The following is a 20,442-nucleotide window of genomic DNA, read 5'->3' as shown; positions in this document are numbered from 1 at the left end:
CGTAGAGATAATAGAGATCAAGATAAGATTGCACGGTTCTTTTTATCGATTTGTATTTATTACACACCGCCTTTTCTTGACGATGGCGTAACGGGTGCCTTATCTATCTAAAAATATATATGCATATATGCTCGTAGAAAGGTAAATCGAAATGCATGACACATTGTATTTCTTTTCTGCATGGCCATTATTCCTACTTAGTTTTTGGTTTCTAGATTCAAGACTAATCGAATGTGTTATTATCTATATTGATTATGGTTCTATAGGTTTGGCATGAGAACTCAAGATGCACATCCATGGTTGAATTGCTCGCATGCCTGTTAAAAGGAAGAATAATCTTGCAACCATGTTGTGAATGGTTTATCACCGGTTGTATACAAGTCCAAACCATGCGCTCATTGATGATGTAAGTATGCATAACGACTTGCTTTCTTTGGTAGGCTACAAAACAGTTTGCCTATGTAAAGAAGTGGACAAACGTGTTGCATTGTTGATAGAAATAGTGGTTAAGACATGGTAGCGGTGCTCACCCCTTGAGTCACTAACCATTTGATATTGGCTCTGATCGGCTGTGATTTTTGCTATAACAGTGCAGGCTGTAACTACAAGGCATCAGCCAGCTAACATTGATAGCAAAGAGAAACTTGAAGCAGCACCACAACAACGGCGGCTGCTGCCAAAATTAGCACGTCTAATTAGAACTATTTCTATTGCATGCGTAGTGAATTATGAAAAAGGTTTAGGTGATATAAAAAGAGAATTGTACCAGTTTGGTATTTATGATTTTCTGTAGGAGTAAATTACGAACAAGGTTTCTGGTTAGTGTGGAAAAAAGAGAAGATATCATTCTCCTCTAAACTTGATTTAATTTGTTCAATGTTGGTGCTATACAAATTACAGTGCATCTATTGTTGGAGAGATGTTGTGACAAAATAGAGTTAAGGATACGTGAGTGTTTTGTGGTTTTGCATTTATACACAACTTTATTTTCTTGGCAGTGCCATGAAGGATGATTTATCTATCCAAATAATGGGCATACATGCACGTTGATGAAAGAAAGATAGAGATGGAAATGAGTAGCATTGTATTTATTTCGTGCTTCATAGTTCTATCATATTTAGCTTTATTTTGCTTGAGAGGGGAACTTAAGATCTAAGATATAAGAGCACAAGTGGTTTAATTTCTCATATGCCTGAAAAGGAAGACTGGCTTCTTACAAGCATGTGCTAACCAGTAATAGTTCCCGGTACACAATCCAGAGTATGTGTGTTCTATGATGGAAGTGAACTATAGGTGTTTGATTTTTATTGATTAGTTAGTGTACATTGTTGTTTTTCATTGCTACAATGTGAGTAACGGCTATCTATCTAAAAGATGGATGTATATGCGTGTTGCTGATTGAAAAAAGAATCGAGATACGACAATGATGAACACCCCAAGTCACTGGTTTGTTTGAAGTTTCTATTGCATGCTTAGGCCCCTTTTGGAACCTAAATTTTTTTCCTGTTGTTTGTGTTTTTCTTGTTTTCTGTGTTTATCATGTATAAATCCCTTCCAAAAAGAGCCCTTAGTGCAAAGGACATGCTAAAAAGCCTAGCTTCGCCCCCGGCAATTGATGGCTAGATAGTCCAGAGTGCACATGTTCTATTATCTGTTGAGAGAATTATCGTACATATGATGCAATCCATGAGTAGAGGACTAGAATACCCTATGTGCAAGAAGGGTTATCTAAGTGGTTGTAATGGAGTGTGATTTTTATTATTAACACTTTATAAATAACCTGTTTTACTCGATCATTTACAATCTATAAAGTAGCTTGTTTTACTTGATCGGTAGTGTATAATAGACAACTATCTATCCAAAAGTGTCTGATATATAGAAGGATTTATTGTTTTGTCTATAATTTTGCTAGCTCCAAAGCTGCGGCTCCTGGCTTAGCCATCGACTCCGGTAGTGGAGCAGGCGAAGCTGCACTAAACGTCCTCGCATCGAGGAGTGCTTTTGGCTGCAAAAATATGGAGCCATGAAAGCTAGCTTCACTCAGGGGATCTGGCTCCAACCGCGGTGCACGTGTCGAGGAGCAGTGCCAAATACGCCTTTAGAGCTCATCTTTGACGCATGAAATTAGGGGTTTCAAATAACAAAAAAGAGAACACTAAAAAACAAAGGGCAAATATATAGTAGTAAAGTGTTATTTGTGTTTTAAGATTGTGGAGTATTTGTCATTATAGGAGGGAGGCACAATTTGCTTTGTATTGTGACAATTCAATACATTTTTTTCACTTTGCATACTGTAACAACCTGCAAGCTGCAATCCATACTTTGCAAGATAAAATATACAGAGCTAAACCCATACATTTTCTCTAACACATGGAGCTAGCAAAACTATAGACAAAACAATAAATCCTTATATATATATATCAGACACTTTTGGATAGATAGTTGTCTATTATACACTACTGATCAAGTAAAACAGGTTATTTATTAAGTGTAAATAATAAAATCAAGTCGGTGGAGAAGCCAGGAGCCGCAACTTACCAACACTAAATCTCAGACACTACACACTGGTGTGCACATGATCGTGACTCTATTAACTGTGCTCTGTATCTTTCTTTGCATCCATCCCCTGACACGATATTTATTTGCCAGAATTTATGAATTACAGCCGCATTTCGTTGTGTGCTACTACAATGCACGGACGATTCGTACCTGACATCGCAAGAAAAGCTTTTCCTCATGTGCAGTAGCAGCATTTAACGAGATGGTACAAGTGCGTGAGTAGTTGGAGAGGTGGCGCCAAAACCAACCCTGTCTCCGACATGAGATTCACAACGAGACCTAAATTAAAAATGTCTCCAACAGAGTACAAAATATCTATTTTAGATATCACGAGAGGTATAATTTAAATCTGAGTATATCTCTTCTAGATATTCATTTGTAGAAAGGGTTTTTTTTAGTTTTATTGCTGGAGAAGACAAAAATATGTATTAAACTTTTTGCATGGTAAACATGAAATGGGTCTTAACGATTATTGGAGACAGAGTAAGGTGGTGTTTAGTTGCATCTCCTAAATTTTAATCGTTGTCCCATCGAATGTTTGGACACATGCATGGAGTATTAAATATAGACTAATTACAAAAGTAATTGCATAGTTTACGGCTAATTTACGAGACGAATCTTTTAAGTCTAATTAGGCCATGATTTGACAACGTGGTGGTACAGTAAACATATGCTAATGCCGGATTAATTAGGCTTAAAAAATTCATCTCGTGGAGTATTGATGGATTATGTAATTTATTTTTTTATTAGTATTCAAACACCCCATGTAATATCCTATCGACACACCTCCTAAATTTTTAGTCACACACCACCTAAAGCGTCCACTTTGCCTCTGGGCTGCGTGCAAATACGCAAGTGGGGGCGACTAGCCCTACACATTGATGAGAGGAGTACGCTGCACACTTTGCATTGCAGCGTCAGTACCAATCCAGTCCACTCGGGTGAAAAAGGCTCACGCTTTGCCAAAGATCCTGCAGCAAACGTGGCGAGTATATATATGCTTTGCACTTGCTGCATATGGCAAAGGCACAGGCCTCCTGAGTTCTGGTCAAGCGTTGCAATTGCAATGAAGTATCAATTGAGTAACATGCTTCCATTGCCGTGAAAAAGTGCCATACGGTATTCTTCAGTGGACAACCAAAATGACATACGGTATTTCTTGGACCCTACCAGATTTTTTTTTTTGCCTCTACAACCAGATTTCTTCCACCTGTACAACCGATACAGATATAACATCAAGCATGAAACCGAAAGAAGTCACTGGGCGTACCAATGCAGGCGGCCTCGCTTTCCTCATGGCATGGAGCCTGTTCGCTTGCTCGTAAACGATCGTAAATTTTCAGCCAGAAATAGTGTTTTTCTTTCACACCAAACTAGCCAGCAATAAATAATTCATGATCGTTTATGGCCTCCCGAACAGGCAAGTAGTACTTCAAATGGTAGCTTGAGCTTCTTTCTGATCCCCATCGTCCACCTGTGACTGAAAAGCTTTCTGGAGCTGCTGCTGAAGCAGCGCTCTGAACTGGCGGGCTGAAGCCAGGCTCTCGCCCAGCTTTGCCTTCTTAGCAGTCAGATCAGACTTCCTAGCTTCTGCGGCAGCAATCTCCGTGTTGTTTGAGTACATCGCGCTGCTCTGCAGCTCTTGCAGTGCAGATTTCAGCTGTAGCCATTACAGGAACCATCCGTTAATCAGAAGCAGATACAAATTCACAACATCAGCAGAAGAGTAATTCGGCCCTATATGAATGCACAGCGATCCAGACAATCAGCCTGTTCGTTGGTTTCTAAGTTGATAAGCCCGGCTAATGCTGGTTTGTTGTGAGAGGAAAACACTGTACCATGGCTGATAAGCCTTGGCTGAAACCAACGAGCGAACATGTTGAATACAAGAAAATAATATAGCTGTAAGTGCTTGGTGGGATCTGTGTTCGGCTGGGAAAGAAGCCGGCTTGTTCGGCTTATTTTTCCAGCCGGAGCAGTATTTTTCTCTCACAACATTCCAGCATGAACAGTATTTTCCAGCCAAAACAGTGAATAATACGTACCGGCCGAACACGTCCTTGAGCAATGGCTCTCTATTCATTAGCTCAAGTCTGTAGATCTTGAACTGTGTATGCCATTTGAGATAGTTCCTCGCCACTGTGCTATATTATTGCACTGCAAACCTAACAAGATGGGCCAATCAACAATTTCTTAGGAGAGCAGACTCTTATATGCAAGAACAGGTTGTCTTTTAAATTCATATTAATGTTATTTGTATGCTTGTGAAGTTAATGGTTATGTGCAGACCATGGTCCATGATTCCCAATGAATTGCTTTCTTGTATCGGGCAAGTAAAATAATAGTTACTTGATAAGATAGACTGATAGAGAATCCACGGAGATGAACACACACACACAGCTTCCATGAACAGCTATTTCTTGCTACCTAGGCCTAATAAAACAAAATTACCCAGGAAAGTTCCTCTTTACAAATCTAGCATCGACAAATAACTTATGATCCAAGTACAACCATAAATAACGCCCTATCCTTCTCGATGTTACCATCACACATATAAGAGAGACATTAGAATATATATATCAGCAGACCATTTGACACCAAAAGTTCATAACACATTCTTGTTTAGTGTTCATATAATTTAGTAAGGGATAGACCCAATAAGATACAGGTTAGGCTTTATTGATCTTCACATCAGTCATAACTCATAACCATGCTCTTTGGCCCTGTTCGGCTGGCTGAAAAAACAGTTGATGCTGATGCTGATTTGTTGTGAGAGAAAAACACTGTTATATCGCTGAAACGGTACGGCTGATAAGTTCGTTGTTTCAATAGTGAAGCGACACATGTTGGTGCGGACCAACACAGTTTTGACAATAATTCAAATCCTTCTCAGGGGAGGTAACAACCATGGCCCAAGAATTTATCACCCGCATTGATCCGGTCCATCTGAAATGCAATGAAATGGCAGGGCAACAATTGGACTAGATGGCAAGAGTTAGCTTCCAGGTTCCCCTGTGGACTGTGGTCCATTCCATCGGGCAAGCCAACAAAGCTCAATCAATATTCAATAAACTACAGGCTACTGGCTAGTTTTGAACCGAGAAGACAGGCTACTGGATAGATCAGACCAAAGCATATTAAACACCACTGCACTATTATTGCCGTTTGATTTGAGCATGCTCAAGCGAACAGAATAAGTAACAATTTACCAGTTTCACCCAGATGCCAAGCAACTAGTTGCAATTAATTAGGCTAAACAAGCTAGGAACTGTGATGAGCTCAACAGATCATAGTTTATGGATGCAAAGTATCGGGACCATACTTGAGATACCGAATCCCTCAGCCTCTGCACTTCCTCGCGAGTCTCCGCCTCGAACCGCCGCGACTCCGCCTGGAACTCCTCCATCTCCTTCCTCTTGGCCTCGTAGAAGCGGTCCCAGTCCTCCTCCCTCCTCTGGGCCTCCTCGATCTCGCCCCTCGCCGAGCTGCGCGCCCGATCAGAGCATGCAGATGTTTGAATCTTAACCAAAAACGAAATGCCCGGAGTTTCAGGTGGAGGAAGAGAAAGTGAGATGGGCGAATCGGATCACGGGTGGCTTGCCTTTGCCTACCTGAGGTCGCGGGCGACGAGGAGCCGGCGCGCGCGTGCGGCGTCGATGTCGGCGCGGGCGGCGAGGGCGCGGGAGGCGAGGTCGGCGGCGCGGCGCTCGAGGAGGAGGCGGCGGCACTCGAGTCGGCGCATGGCGGCAAGCTTGGCGGAGAGAATGCGGAGCTTGGCGGCCTGGATCTCCTTCTCGGCCTGCGCATCAAGGCAAGGGGAGGGAAGAGGCGCCGCGGTGAGGCCGGGGAGTCAGTGTTTGGAGGGTTTCCAAGAGGAGGGAGATGAGGAGGGGAGCGGCGTAGGAGACGTTGAGGAGGGCGAGGCGGTGGTTGCGGGCGTCCTCCATCTGCCGGACGCGCTCCTGGAAGGCGGCGGACAGCTCCATCGTGGCGGCCGTCAGCGGCGGTGAGCGGTGGGGGTTTGGGTTTGATTGGGCGGGAAATGTTCGCGGCGTCACCGTCTAGACAAAAACGGACGCTCAGGATCAGAGACTGTCTATCAAGAATTTTTATTCCTCTCAAAAACATCTAGAACTATTAATTAAATAATATTTTAGTACCTAGAAAATTACAGAACTAGGCGCCGTAATAATAGGAAAATTGCAAGTATACAAGTTGCCAATTGGAAGCCCGATAGAGGTTAATCACAGTTCAATTGTAAGCGAGATGCACTTTCCACATAGATCACGCTAATGTGCGACGGGCCGTGTGCTTGGGAGCGTGCGATCCGTCTTCCTTCTCGCCACGCTTTCTTCTCCGCCTTCTTCTTCCTCCCTGCCCCCCTTCTCTTTTGCCCCCTCCACTACCGGCGACCGCCGCCTCGCCGCCCTGACCACCTCCCGCCCTTGTCCCTCGATCCCTCCATCCCTTAAACTCACGCAAGCTCACCGACATCGTCGTCGCCCCCGCCCCCACCACCAGCGGCCGTGCGACGAGCCGCCTCGCCACACCACCCGCAACCCCGCCCACCCTAATCCCAGGGCAGGGCGCCAGCGAGCTATGCCGTGACGCCCCCGCCACCGGCCCCGCCCAACTTCCTTCTCCCGTCGCCCCGCCCCACTACCGTCTCTCCCGCCACCACCGCTGTGTCGCGGTCGCCTCCCCTCGAACCCTCTTCTAGAGTCGCCGGGAATAAATCCCTAACCTCGTCAGAATCTTAACGCCAGCGAGCTCCTCGGCGCAACCCTAGTCACATTCTTCCTCTCCGGTGCAGGCTTAGGGTGAGTATAAATGCATAGGCTAAGGTTTGTCACTTTAAATAGAATTAAATGCACTAGCGACCCTCAAACTTGTAAGAGTGTCTCAATTAAGTCCACGAATTTTGAAAAATGCATTTGTGGGTTCCTAAACTTGTTAAGTGCAGCACCTTAGGTCCATGCCAGTGGAGTTTCATGCTGATGTGGCATGCTAGTGTGACATGTTTTTTTTTTACATTTAACCCCTCTTCTCTCACGAATGGTTCATTGCTTCACTCTTCTCTCGCGTGCGACCCTATCCCACTCGACACCATGATTCTCCTCGCCTCGTTGTTGCTTGTCTGCGCGCGGTCATTTTTTTACTGTCTAGTGGCCAATGACCTGTAACGAACTGGAACACTGGTAATGATTGAAGTCAAGTAACCGGATAGATTCTTCAGAACAGACGGAATTGGATACAAGGGAAGCAAGGAATCCCGGGCAGGAGCAAGAACAGCAATAGGGGAAGGTTCAGAAGAGTTTTGTTAGGGAAGACGGCTACAGGTTCAGGTTCGATACCTTCTCCCTTTGCGATACAGGGCTTTATACTCAGAGCACAGGCCCGCAGGCCCGAATAAGAAATACGGCCCAAAGCGAAAACTACTATCTTGGCCCAGCATCAGCCACTCTTCCTCCCGCGCCTCGCTTTCCTGTTCCCGGTCCGGCTCATAACATGACCTTGGTAGATCCACGTGCTTCATGCTTGTTGTTGCGTGCGCCTTTGACGGCAACGAAGCCGGTGGTGACAAGCTCCTGCGCCGCACGGTGACGAGATGTTGGCCTTTGGTTGGGCGAAACGGCGGCACGCAGACGAGCTGAACAGAATCTCTTTCTCGTGAAAACTGTAGAACAGAACGGGCATTCCGATCCCATGAATGGCTGAATCCAACAGAACAGAAGCGTAGGATAAACAGCAAAAAGTACAGCCGCGAAGGATCGGCAAAGTACGGCAGGTTACGCTTGTCGCTTGTTAATATTGGACTTGGACCCCGAGCGAGCAGGTAAAGGAGATTGCGCCTCGCTCGGTGGGTCGTCCCAGCTGAGGTTCAGGAGCAGGAGCTGCTAGGCTAGCTCAATCGTCTAAAGCCGAGCATCACGGGCATCTTTGCGGCATGTAACGAAGAGCAGGAGCACAGCACTGCACTGCACCGTGGCATGGTATGGTATACAGTATCCATTTTATCCAAGCCAATCCACTGCTGATCCAGTGGGGACGGGTGGTGGCCCTGGGTAGTCCCTCAGCAGCAGCAGCGGCCCGGCATCCAAGGCAAGGACTGCCTATGCGTCGGCGCGTGCTAGCAAGTCGGGACTGATGCCAACTGCTCCCTGTCTCGCCAACAAAAGCAACCCCAACCCCAACCCCCACCCAACCCAGCAGCTGCTGCCTGCTGTGTCCTGTGGGTCATCTTAAAAGTCTGTTTATTCGATTTTTTAGTTAAAACAGTGTTTTCTATAATTATTTAATTTTAGTTTATTTTTTTAGCCAATTTCAACCTAGCGAACGGAGCCTAACCATCACAGGGTCCCACACCTACTGCACTAGTAGTAGCCTAGTAGGAGGCGGCTTTTGCTACCTAGGCGTGCGTGACGTTTCAGCTTCGGCCGGATATGCTGGGCTGTCTGCTCATGCTCGGCCATAATCAAATTGCGACGCCCATGTGGAGAAACCTGTGCTCGGCCAGCCTAGGTCAACAGGACATGCAGGATGTACGAACGACACTTAGATGGCGTTCGGCTGGTAGGTGAAACAGTAGATTTTGGATTATTTCGAATGATTGAATAGTATTCTGTGAAAGAGAATAAGCTAAAACAAGCTGAAACAAGCAGGAACTGGTACAACCGAACGCGGTGTAAGAATGGAGGATGCAGTGCTGGCTGAACACAGGATCTCTGGTGGATCTAAGGGCATGATATGTCAAAATAAATATTTAAACTTTTATCAAATTCATTCTGCGACATTGTCGTTCCAGATTACGGCACTGTCGGATCACAACAGCGGCACTGCTGCACCTGCAGACAACTTCGAGTCACAGTTCAAAATCAGTGAACGGAAACTTAGATCGGAGAAATTTCTTAGCCTACTGCAGGTATGATAGTCACAGATCAAGAGCTAGAAGTTGTAGGAACACCACGCATAAGTACTAGATCGACTAGAAACCCTAGAAATCACCTCAACCAACAATATGAAATGCAAGTAATGTAAATCAAGCACAAGTGACAATGATTTATCCCGTGGTTCGGCTAGCCACCAAGGCTTGCCTACCTCCACGTTGTTGAGGTTAGCCACTAAGGCTTAAGACTTTCCAACACTTCCTCGTTCTTAAGTCAAGAGACTTAACTCTTGAGATGATGGGTGAGTATTCTAGCTTCAGGTTTTGTACTGCTACAAAAGACAGCTCGCTCGGAGACGAGCACAGTACCCAGCCCACAAGATGTTAGTCTCCTGGGCCCGCTATTGCTCATTTGATGAAAAAGATTTGAAACGCAGAAGCTTGTGATTTAGTTTTTGATGCAGCAAGTCAGGGAAAAAGCTTCTTAATTGTTGATGGTTACAAACCTCTCAGGACTGCCACACAAGTTGGCAAGCTCCACGGGCGATACTCTAGCCAGCTAGGAGCCAAACTCCAAGAGTAACAAATACAACAGCCGACCAAAACATGAACCAAGTGCTCTTTTGAGTTGGGAAATCAATGGAGCTGCTGTCTAATCGAGTTTTAGACCCTTTTCTCTCAAGGATTGATGGGGAAATCAATGGATTTGCTTGAGAACTCAATGTTAATAATAGAGGGGGAGAGAGAGAGGCTCCTTTCTGTTTTGGACGAGCTAGAGTGAGGAAGAAGAGGCAGAGAGCCGTTGGGGAGGAAGGGAAAGGGTATAAATACCCACTAACCCTCAACGGTCACTTAAGTCACGGCAGTAGCACGGCTCAAGTGTGGCAGTGCCGCACTGCGGCAGTGCCGTACCACGCAAGACATCAAGGATAAGAGTGAAGTGTAGACTGTCTTGGCTATGAATCTAGGGATGCATGTGTATGTTTGAGCACTTGATAGCACATATTAGCTTAAGCATTATGTCCCCTTTATAGTACGGCTTTTTCTATACTAAAATTCAAAATATAAAAGAATTTAAATCTACTTTGAGTTTGAAGCCATCTACATTTATAATTGGGGCTCCCCCGTTTCGTGTAGCATCCTCAAACATGAATTCCCAGCTTGTCATCTCGATAAATCTCATTAGTTCTCTAATTACATGGTCATTATCACCAAAACCCACAATTAGGGCTTGATTGCACTTTCAATCTCCTATTTTTGGTGATTGATGACAACCCAATTAGAGCTTATAAAAGATATGAAATAAATACTGAGATTTTGGAGCCATGGGTGTAGAGCCTCCCCCTAAATATGTGAATAGAGAATTGAATTCTCAAATTGACATAAGAAGCTAAGATTCACATTTTAGTGAACGTGATGGGGCTCCCCCTACATCCATGCTCTCGTGGGTGCTGCATACTGTGTCAGGTATATAAAACGTGATGCGAATGACAATTTATGCACAACATGTTTTGCTGTTACAGCTGGGTGCGGCACTGCCGCACTTGCTGTAACAGCACAGATCAGAACAGACACTACACAACACGTGATACATATAAAGATATACATTCTAACACAATTGTATTACAAACAACATCCTAGATTAATATATGTCCATATCCCACACATATATAAAGTACTTAAGTAGCATTATTACATAAATATAGTTTTTAATGGACTCCCAAACTCTCACCTAACGAAGACTACTCTAAATGGATATGAATATGACTCTAGCTGCAGCAACCTCCTCTCCATGGCGTCGAAAAAATTGTTGACCCCTCTAATTTCCCCCCCCCTGGCATAAAGCACCAAAAAGAGAAGAAAAGAAGAAAGACCAATACTCACTCCCCATCCTCTTGGATGGTGTCCCAATCGACATCATTCCCACCAGCAGCTCCACTAGTACCTGCAACATCCTCCTCTCCACCATCATCATCGTCGAAGGAGGAGGAGGAGGAAGAAGACACCACTGCCCTCCCTTAGTGATGAGTGGTCGAAGTGTGGCGCTCACGCCTAGTGCTCCTCCTCATAGACTGCAAGGTGGACCTCAAACTCGTGTGAGGAACAAGCTCTGGCTGCTCCTGCTCCTCCTCCGCCTCCTCATCCTCTGAATCCATCTCAGAAAGACTAGGGAGGTCATCAAACCTCGACGGTGACTGAACTAGAGAAAGAGGTGACAGCCTTGCATGCTCTCTAGCCTCTCAGTTGGCTTCACAGTTCTCCAATCGGTCCTGATATGTGGTCCTCGCTGCATAGGTGTAAGTGGTGAAGATGGCCTTGATCCATCTCCCAAACTTCTCCATCGTCTTTTCCTTGCAAGGCCTAGATCGGGACGACTCAGACACGTCCTCAACAGATGGAGAGCGTCTCACTGCCCTGCTAGCACCTACCTCTCGGGTCTTAATTTTGTAGATGGTGTGAAGACCATCTTTTCTCAAATCTATAGCTAGTGACCCTCTCAATCATAAATATGAGATAGGGGGCATATGGTATCCCCTTTCTCCCATCCTCCATGATGTTCCTCAGCTCACGTCACATGAAGCAAGGGACATTAAACGTATCACCTACAAGAGCAAATCTAGCAAGCACATTCCTCACATATCCATTAAGATCAGAAGCTGCTCCGTCCTTGGGATTGATAGTGTGCCTGATTAAATTATTTAGAATGTAATAATAGCTCTTCATGCCACTGACCTTTCGATCTGCTCCTCTCCTGTCAATCCACATATAAGCAATATCACGGATCTCAGCTCTAGCCTCATCATAAATACAAGTGAAGCCCCGCTCCTCCTCTCCAAAACCAAGGATCCGGCTGAAAGTCACAAAATCAACTCTAATGCCATCCCTCAATCATCCGGTGAATTTCATTAGTTTAGATGCTATAGAAGAATGTGGTATGGAACTGGGCTAACACTTCTTCATTCCAATTATATCTAAAGCTCATAATATTAGTGAGGTCAAACAACTCACAAGCCTTGATCACCTTATTGAATTCTGGCTCATTCTTTGCCTTCATCTCCTTTCAATCAACATACTGCATCTTCACAACCTTAGATTTCTTGGAGTTGAAGTTCACAAATGCATAGAAGTTGGAATGAAACTCATTCCAAAACCTGTAGTCAATCTCCAAATTCCTTAGCTACTCATAGGGATTGTTCTCACGTGCTTCCTCCATCATCTTTAGCTTTCCCACATAGTTGAGCACGGGATGAGCACGCGTGTCAATAGGATGCCTCATGACCACATCCTTAGAATACTCTCTGATGTAGCTCCTGTCGAGCTCGTCAAGATGAGGTGGAGTATCTGGGCAAGCACCTAGAGGAATAGTGCGGCTAGCCCTCTCCAAGTTCTCCTCATCCTAGATCATCTAATCTCTCCTCTCCTGTCTCTAGCAACATCTCTGCCTGCTACACTGCTACTGCCCCTGTGGTCCTACCACAACCACGATGAGGCATTTGCTTATCTTGAGGCTCGATCATCTTCCTCTTCCCCCTCTGGTCATCATCACCTCAAGAGGACATCTATACAAATAAATATAGGTCCAAATAAGAAACTATACATAAGGGGTATAGAAGAAAACTTGTAAAACACTCTGGATAGATGACATGATTCAAATCTTGAGTTAGGAAAGCACTTTGAACTAATCAGGTTAGAGGGTGCGGCACTGCCGCACCCTAGGAGCGGCACTACTGCACCTAGTGCTTCACCTCTCCCACTATTCAATTCTTCTCAACTATTTAGACTATTTATCAAACATTCTCCTAAACCAATAGATAATCTCAGAATGAGTACACCTAAACAAATACATGGAGTTATCCACAATGTACGTAAAGTGGCTACATGTTTAAGATAGAAACAAATCTGGTGCACAAATCCAACCAAAACATAGTCATCGATGAAACAACATCTGCATTTACATGTTCAATCTGTTGAGTGCGGCACAGCCGCACCCAACATGCGGCACTATCGTGGGTACAGATGAGGCTAAACCAATGAATCGTTGTTTTGATTCAATTCATCCATCAAACTAGTTTCTACTCTAATCATGCTGTCACTAGAAACCTTCTTCCAACAAATATAGAACTCCATGGCATAGATCGGGATTAGGTGAGGGTTTCACCTTGATTCACGTGGATTGTCGGTGTTTCGAGTTGCCACCAAGTAAATTTCTAATATTACGCGTCTGGCTCGGATGGTGTGCTAAGAGGACACGGGGTTTATACTGGTTCGAGCAGAATGTCCCTATATCCAGTTTATTGCTGCTGCTTGTGTTACTAGCACTGAAAGTTCATAATAGAGATTGCAAACGGTCGAGAGAGAGATAGGTCCCAAGTCTCTGGTGAGAGGAGCGAGCGGGTACCGAGAGCTTGGTCGCTTCCCAGCTGTGTGCTTGTGTGTTCTGATCGGTTCAGGGTTCGATGGGTTCGAGTCCCTTCGATCCGAAGTGTTGTGATGTGATCGATTCGAGTCGAGCCGAGTTGAGTCCCCCTTATGAGACGCCCTACTTTCCCTTTTATAGGCCAAGGGAAACCATGGGTTACAGTGGAGGGAAAAAGAGGAGAATGAGAAAGAGGAGAAGTCCTCTAGGATCACCGGGTCTTTCTTTTCCTTCACGCAGGTCCCATCGACCCTGTAGACGTCAACAGGGATAGCTCTACGTCACGGCCCTATCCATCACTAGGGCCATGCGCAGGCATCATCTCCCGATTGTGGTGCTCCACTTCATCCTAGCAGATGTTGCGGTGAACTGACACGTCTGTCAGTGCCCATACGATGGTTAGGCAGAACTGCACCGGTACGCCCGACGCTGTTCTGGATGTGAATCCATAGGTATGGCCCATCATGGCCATAGGTTATATCGGGGTGTGCCGGTCACCTCCCTGGTGTCAAAGCTTTGACCCAGACCCATTCGCTTGGATCTGGAGTGGTTGGTGACGGTATGGGTCTCCGTCGGGCGAGATGGATCCCTCGACCTCGGGGTCAGTTGAGACGGACTCCCCCCAGAGGCCGGTCGAAGCGGAGCACAAACCCAAGGGTCGGGAAAGGTGGAGCCTACCCCTAGAGGTTGGTCAAGGTGGAGCCCGTCCTCAGAGATCGGGCAAGGTGGAGCGCAAACCCAAGGATCGAGCGAGGCGAAGCTTGCCCCTAGAGGTTGGGTAAGACGGAGCCCATCTTCAGAGGTTAGGTGAGGCAGAGCCTGTGGTAGAACCGCCCAAAATAGCGTACTTACGGAGGCGCTCGTCTACCACCAGACACTAAGCACCCTGAAAGCAAGCTACCGCGAGCGGTGTCCGTCGGGCACACCCCGAGGGAGAACCCGAAAGATCCACATTTTTTCCAAGGATCCAATAATGAGAACGAGTTACAATACAAGTCAATTTCATACATCTAAGTTTCTCAAAAAGTACATTATTACAATACCAAATACCAGAGTGCGGAATGATAAACAGCGGAATTTAAAAAGATAACATCTAGCGATAAGGAGCGAGGATTCCGTCTGAGCCCACCAGAAGGATCCTCCACACAAGGTACTCTTCAAGCATCACCTGCAACAGGGGTAAATAAACCCTGAGTACACAATGTACTCGCAAGACTTATCCGACTAGTGGGAATAATTTCCCGACTCCAAGGAATATGATAAGCTTTATGGTTTGCTGGTTTTCTTTAGCAGAAAGCAATACTAATAGTGAATCTTTACTTATGTATTATTATTATCAGCCGTATTAAGTTATCATCTAGCCAGTCTATATAAGCACCTGTTCTACTTTCAAGCAGGAGTTGAGCAATCAATTCTGTTTCTTCTCCTTTCCACTTTCAGTTCTTACTACGGTGCTAAACACGAGACAAGCCGTATCGAATCGCCCGGCGATTCGCGAATCAATATGCCCAGCTGGGTGCCCCGAAAACACATGTCCCGCTTGTACCCTAGGCACAAGCAGGACTAACCCATCACCCTCCTGTCTCGGGTGTCCAAGTCCCCGTCCAAACTTGGACTCCAAGCCCCCACATCCTGAGTCCCGAACTCAGTGTGGTGCAAGGACCTCCACCACCTCCTCTTCCCATCAGTCGGTCCGGAAAGAGCCGGATCCGCGACAAGAAAGCAACAAGTCTTCCATGCGCCCATACCCAAGTATGCGCTCGGGACAATAAATCCATGACTTGCTCACGATGCCTTATGCAACGATCTATCCTTAATCGACACAGACAGAAAAAAAGTGTAACCGAGCTATGCCCTGTTGGCCGCAGGACACAACCCTTTACACCCACCAATACCCAAACCATATCCCTGCCCGGTCACCATTTACCTTTCCATCATTTTCTCATGAGTGTTCATATTTTATTACCTATTTGCGAGTAACTGTAGGTTACTCACACTACCGATATCCTGAGCATAGCAGCTACTCGACCTATACTAGTAGGACTCTTGGGTGGATATATTTATGCATGTAGTTTTCATAAAATGCCTGTAACTTAAATGCACATTTCATATATATATATATATATTCAGTGATCATTAAAATATGGGTTATGCACCGGGGCTTGCCTTAGACAGGCGCGGGGTCAGCAGGGTCAGCACCAACAGGCTCCTAGGCTTCCTCCTGTGCGAAGATCTCCTCCTCGTACTCCTCGATCACCTCGTCGTACTCCGGCTCGCCGACGGGCACGAAATCTACCAGTTCGTGATCTACATGAAATGATGATGCAATGCTTAGGAATATAACAACAGCAACTCTTAAAATAACAGTACATCGATTTAACTACTAAGCTAGTGCTACCGACCACGATGCTAAGCTATCTGATAACAAGGTTGAAATATGATATTCGTTATTATTATAACAACTACCGATATTCTTACTCTTAATGCTGACTTACGATATATTCGATAAAGCAAGGGTAATAACTACTTTATTTAGCAACTCGTTCTAAGGCTATCAAATTTACAGCAAATACCTAATATCCTATTGAACCTACTGTAAACTTTTCAAAACTAAAACTATTACCGATTTGCCACACGAATTCCTACAAATATTAATCTACATAATACCAAGCTTTCTAATTAGAATTTATGAGCCTATCATCATAACGGCTAACTGTGAATTAACTACACTAACAAATAGAGGGCATTTTTGTGAACCTAACAAACTTGGTTTCGCTATTTTTGGACAACTACACAATTTACTACAAATTATCAAAGTTTAGCTTGAAAACTAAATTGAACTAGTATAGTGCCCGTGCTAACGCTACGGTGCCATCTATAAACACAAATCAACCAACAAAGAGCATAATAACTCAGACAACAAAATAATAAGCATAATAACTCTGTTAAAAGTGAGATGAAATTCAGATGAGCACATACTAAGAAACATAATAACTCAGCTAACAAAAAAAAAAGCATAACACTTGTACGTTTTATGCACGGCTAATGTGTTAATAATGATATGAAGTTCTCTCCAATTATGTGTTTTTTATTCAATTGAGAAACACCAACTGGCAACTGAGGTTATCATCATGCATGGAAATGTGCTACAAAGAATCATCTCCAGCACCTTCTGGTTGAGCAGCGACATCATCCGTGGTCCTTTAAATCCACCATGTGAAAAAAATCATTTTTTCACGCAAAAAGACGCTAAAAAATCAACAAGCATAGACTGAGCAAACAAAAAAGCAAATCGAACCTGGCACCTGCTTCGTGGAGCCTGAAAATGGCAGTGCTTTGCTTGGTGAGGCAGCAGCAGAAGAAGAGCTCTGCGTTTGCAGCATCAGCCTCCTGTTGGCACCCAATACTGCACTGCACTGCAGCGTTGCTGCTGGCTGCTCAGGCGCACCAGGGAGAGCGAGCAGCGGCCGCCCGATGACCATCTATGCAGGAGCTCGCCCAGGCACAGCACGGCGTACACCACCACGACGAGCTTGAGCAGGAGCGGCAGGTACTGCGAGAGCTCCACGCTCAACGAGTGCAGCACCTGGCAGAGAAGGAACAGAGACAAACGTGATCAGAGAAATGAGAAAAATATTAACCGTCCCGTCCAAGGGCGAGGAGTGGCAGCCGGCATGACGTACAATATGATAACACATAAAAGAATGAGTGACATCTAGTATAGCACGGCAATATCAATCATGAATCAATACCTGAGCTTGCCAAATGGTTTCATGACAGTCAGCCAGTGCCCTGTGCACCTATATCACTTGCCCCTCAAATCTGCAATCCATCAAAGCAAAGAAAAAAATTGTTTGACGATTTAATTTATTAGTCTCCAAGTCTATCGCTGTGCTCAAGATATATTTGTTTAACACATAAATATACATTGTCATCATCTTATTATTGTTTGTCACAAGACCTGTCAAAATACAGAATTTAAGCAGATATAAGAAGAACGGTGCTTCCCTATGCATACCTAATAATGATATAACAATAGTACAATACTACCCAACCAGAAGACAATACATGGGGTGAGATCTAAATGACGCGAATAAGCACAAACCTGTATGACGAGCCCTCGGCATCAGTGGATCTGACACCGTTCCCATCGCCGAACGCAGATCCGGCTCCTCCATTAGTTCCTCCTCAACGGCTGAGGCGGAGGTCCAGGCCGCCCCCGACCTCCTGGTTCATGTTGATCAATGTCCATGGGTTGATCTGGATGTCATCCTTCCTTCCTGAAGGATCCATTTGGTCGCTCTCGATCCTGATCGACAGCTTCCAAGCACTCTGTGTCATGTTTGAAGTGAGCTTGGTTATTATTATAAACGGTTTACTGACTGGTATTATACAGCAGCAGCAGTAGTACTGCTGCAATCGATAGCTGCTTACTTCGGGTCTTTCAAAAAAAACTGCTTACTTCATAATTCGGTCAAACCAATAGATTCATTACTTCATAAATCAAACAGTAAAACATTTGCTGTATCTCCCTTCAACTTGTTAATTCAGATGCATACAACTGATCCATCCAAGAATAGTGCCATGATACATTCTTCAAACCAATAGATTCGTTAGCACAATTAGCATTAACACTTCCACAGAAAAAAAATCTATCACATTCACGTGGACGCAGATGCAATTTATCTGTGCTATGGACATGCTGAAACATTTCAGGGGCCTGTTTTAGAACTAAAGTCTAAAACTCATAATTTGGTCAGTTAGATAATCAAATATATTGCATCAGATTCAGATGGCCTATATCTTCTCTTTCAGGCAAGAGAGGACAAAAGCATATGCACTATGTGTCTAATTCTGCTAGTACACGGCCAGCTCGTTACTACCCTCAATATCAAGTTCGCTACAATTAAACACCACCAGGACGCATCCGGATTCCCAGCCTAATAGAACTGAACTGAGCTCGAGGAGTTTCCCGAACATATGAAGAATAATCATATCGAATTTCCCACTCTTCCAGTCTCCAAACTGTTGTTTGACTGCTACTTACTATAGACAGGATCATACCCAGGCTAAATCACAGTGTATTCCGAATACCACAATACAAGACCCAATCCGGCGACAGCTGCCGATTCCCCTCCCAGCAACACGAAAAAAGAAGACAAGAGGATGGCATTAGGGCCGCAGGGGCGTGGCGTACCGCGAGTTCATCGACGTCGATCTTGACGAAGATGGCGTCGGTGACGCGGGAGGCCAGCTCCTTAAGGCCGGCTCGATGAAGTGGCAGGGCCCGCACAACGACGCCGAGAACGGGGGCAGGGCCGCCGCCGACGGCGGCTGCAGAGGGTGATGCCCTCCACCCGCCGATGGTGCACTGTTAGATCGTCAGGTTGACCGTCCCATCGGGCATCGTCTCCGGCTTCGCGAGCGGATCATTCGGGGCGGTGGACGGAAACCCTAGCCGCGTGAGGACAGCTAGCAGTAGGAGCATCTGAATCTGTAGAGAAGAGGACACAAAAACATGTCTGTTCGGTTCTCTGGCTGAGACATGGCCGCTGCTGAAGTGCTGATTGTCGCTGGCTGCTGCTTCCTGGGATGAGCAGATTCACTACGCTACACAGTAGAGGCAAACCAAGGAAAAGTAGATTCACTTAAATCCCACGAAAAAACAGCGAAAAAAATGAACAGGTACTACTACTACCAGCACACAAGTTCACACCACAAGCAAGAACTAAATCCATGACTATCTATACACAATCGAGAGAAACACATTTGGATTCGAGTGATGGCATTGAAGGCTACTGCTACGTACTACTATGTATCTACGAAGGGCCGCAGCTCGAGCACTCCTTGCCTGCGGTCGCCGTCGCAGCGAGTGGGAGCGCCGCCGCCGCAGCTACGAGTGAGGTCGCCGTCGCTGCTACGGAAAATTTTCCCCCCGCTCGTGCGTGATTTCGGGGAGGGGTTGCGGCTTGCGGGGAAGGGGAGCGGAGACGCATGCGACGCCTTGCGGGGAAGGGGAGCGGAGACGCTCTGTGGTGGGAGATCAAACGAATATCGGCCGTTGGATGTGGCTGACGAAGGAGAGAGAACGAGTGATAGTTAATCTAGTGCATACGTTTTTAATATTATCTTTTTCTGTGTGCGTTTTTTTAAGGTGGACGTAGTTTAGGTCATGACTGTAGAGGTGGAATTTGTTTGGTGGATGTAGGATAATTTGAAGTGGTGTATTATAGAAGTAGAGATAGAGATATAGATAATCATTAACCAATTTACTGAAAACATGAACTAAATCTACTTCGCGGCCCACGGTCCGGCTCGGCCCAGCAACGCGTGGCGCAGCCCAGCAGGCGGGCGCGAGCGCAGCAAGTGCGCAGCATCGGGCACGGCCCAACACGGCGGGGCACGGCCCAGCAGGCGGTGCGGGCACAGGCGTAGCAGTGGCAGCGTAGGTCGGGCGCGGCGTGCGGGCGCGGACGCTAGCGCGCGGCAGCATGACCCAGCGCGGCCTAGCGGCGAGCGCAGCGCGGCCTAGTAGCGGGCGCGGGCGCAGGCACTAGCGCGGCCCAGCGGTGAGCGGCAG

The 20,442-nt window shown here is 45.8% G+C and overlaps 1 protein-coding gene and 1 long non-coding RNA gene across 8 annotated transcripts; both read right to left on the bottom strand.

The window, feature by feature from the left end:
* Window positions 1-3,991: 3,991 nt before the first annotated feature.
* LOC136471671 (uncharacterized) lies at window positions 3,992-6,525 on the bottom strand. The gene is made up of 3 exons (XM_066469412.1): window positions 6,171-6,525; window positions 5,882-6,044; window positions 3,992-4,219 (listed from the first exon to the last, which is right to left on the bottom strand). The coding sequence occupies exons 1-3, from the start codon at window positions 6,299-6,301 to the stop codon at window positions 3,992-3,994; spliced, it is 522 nt and encodes a 173-aa protein (XP_066325509.1). The 5' UTR covers window positions 6,302-6,525.
* An 8,310-nt stretch (window positions 6,526-14,835) lies between these two features.
* On the bottom strand, window positions 14,836-19,892 carry LOC136471669 (uncharacterized). 7 transcript variants are annotated; one of them, XR_010762085.1, is made up of 8 exons: window positions 19,714-19,891; window positions 19,060-19,467; window positions 17,968-18,194; window positions 17,615-17,684; window positions 17,168-17,448; window positions 17,032-17,063; window positions 16,029-16,169; window positions 14,836-15,030 (listed from the first exon to the last, which is right to left on the bottom strand). It is a non-coding gene; the product is annotated as an uncharacterized lncRNA (long non-coding RNA). The 7 variants fall into 7 exon arrangements; XR_010762082.1 differs by having other exon boundaries at window positions 17,161-17,448; window positions 19,714-19,890; XR_010762083.1 differs by having other exon boundaries at window positions 17,032-17,448; window positions 19,060-19,472; window positions 19,672-19,892.
* Window positions 19,893-20,442: the final 550 nt, after the last annotated feature.

This window comes from Miscanthus floridulus, chromosome 8 (genome assembly GCF_019320115.1).
Source record: "Miscanthus floridulus cultivar M001 chromosome 8, ASM1932011v1, whole genome shotgun sequence".
Classification (NCBI taxonomy): domain Eukaryota; kingdom Viridiplantae; phylum Streptophyta; class Magnoliopsida; order Poales; family Poaceae; genus Miscanthus; species Miscanthus floridulus.
This window is presented reverse-complemented; position numbering and strand designations above follow the sequence as displayed.

Coding starts and splice junctions, on each gene's coding strand:
- LOC136471671 (XM_066469412.1), bottom strand. CDS start 6,301: ATGCGCCGACTCGAGTGCCGCCGCCTCCTCCTCGAGCGCCGCGCCGCC. Junction 6,045..6,170: donor CTCGTCGCCCGCGACCTCAG/GTAGGCAAAGGC, acceptor TCGGGCGCGCAG/CTCGGCGAGGGGCGAGATCG. Junction 4,220..5,881: donor TGAGGGATTCGGTATCTCAA/GTATGGTCCCGA, acceptor TAATGGCTACAG/CTGAAATCTGCACTGCAAGA.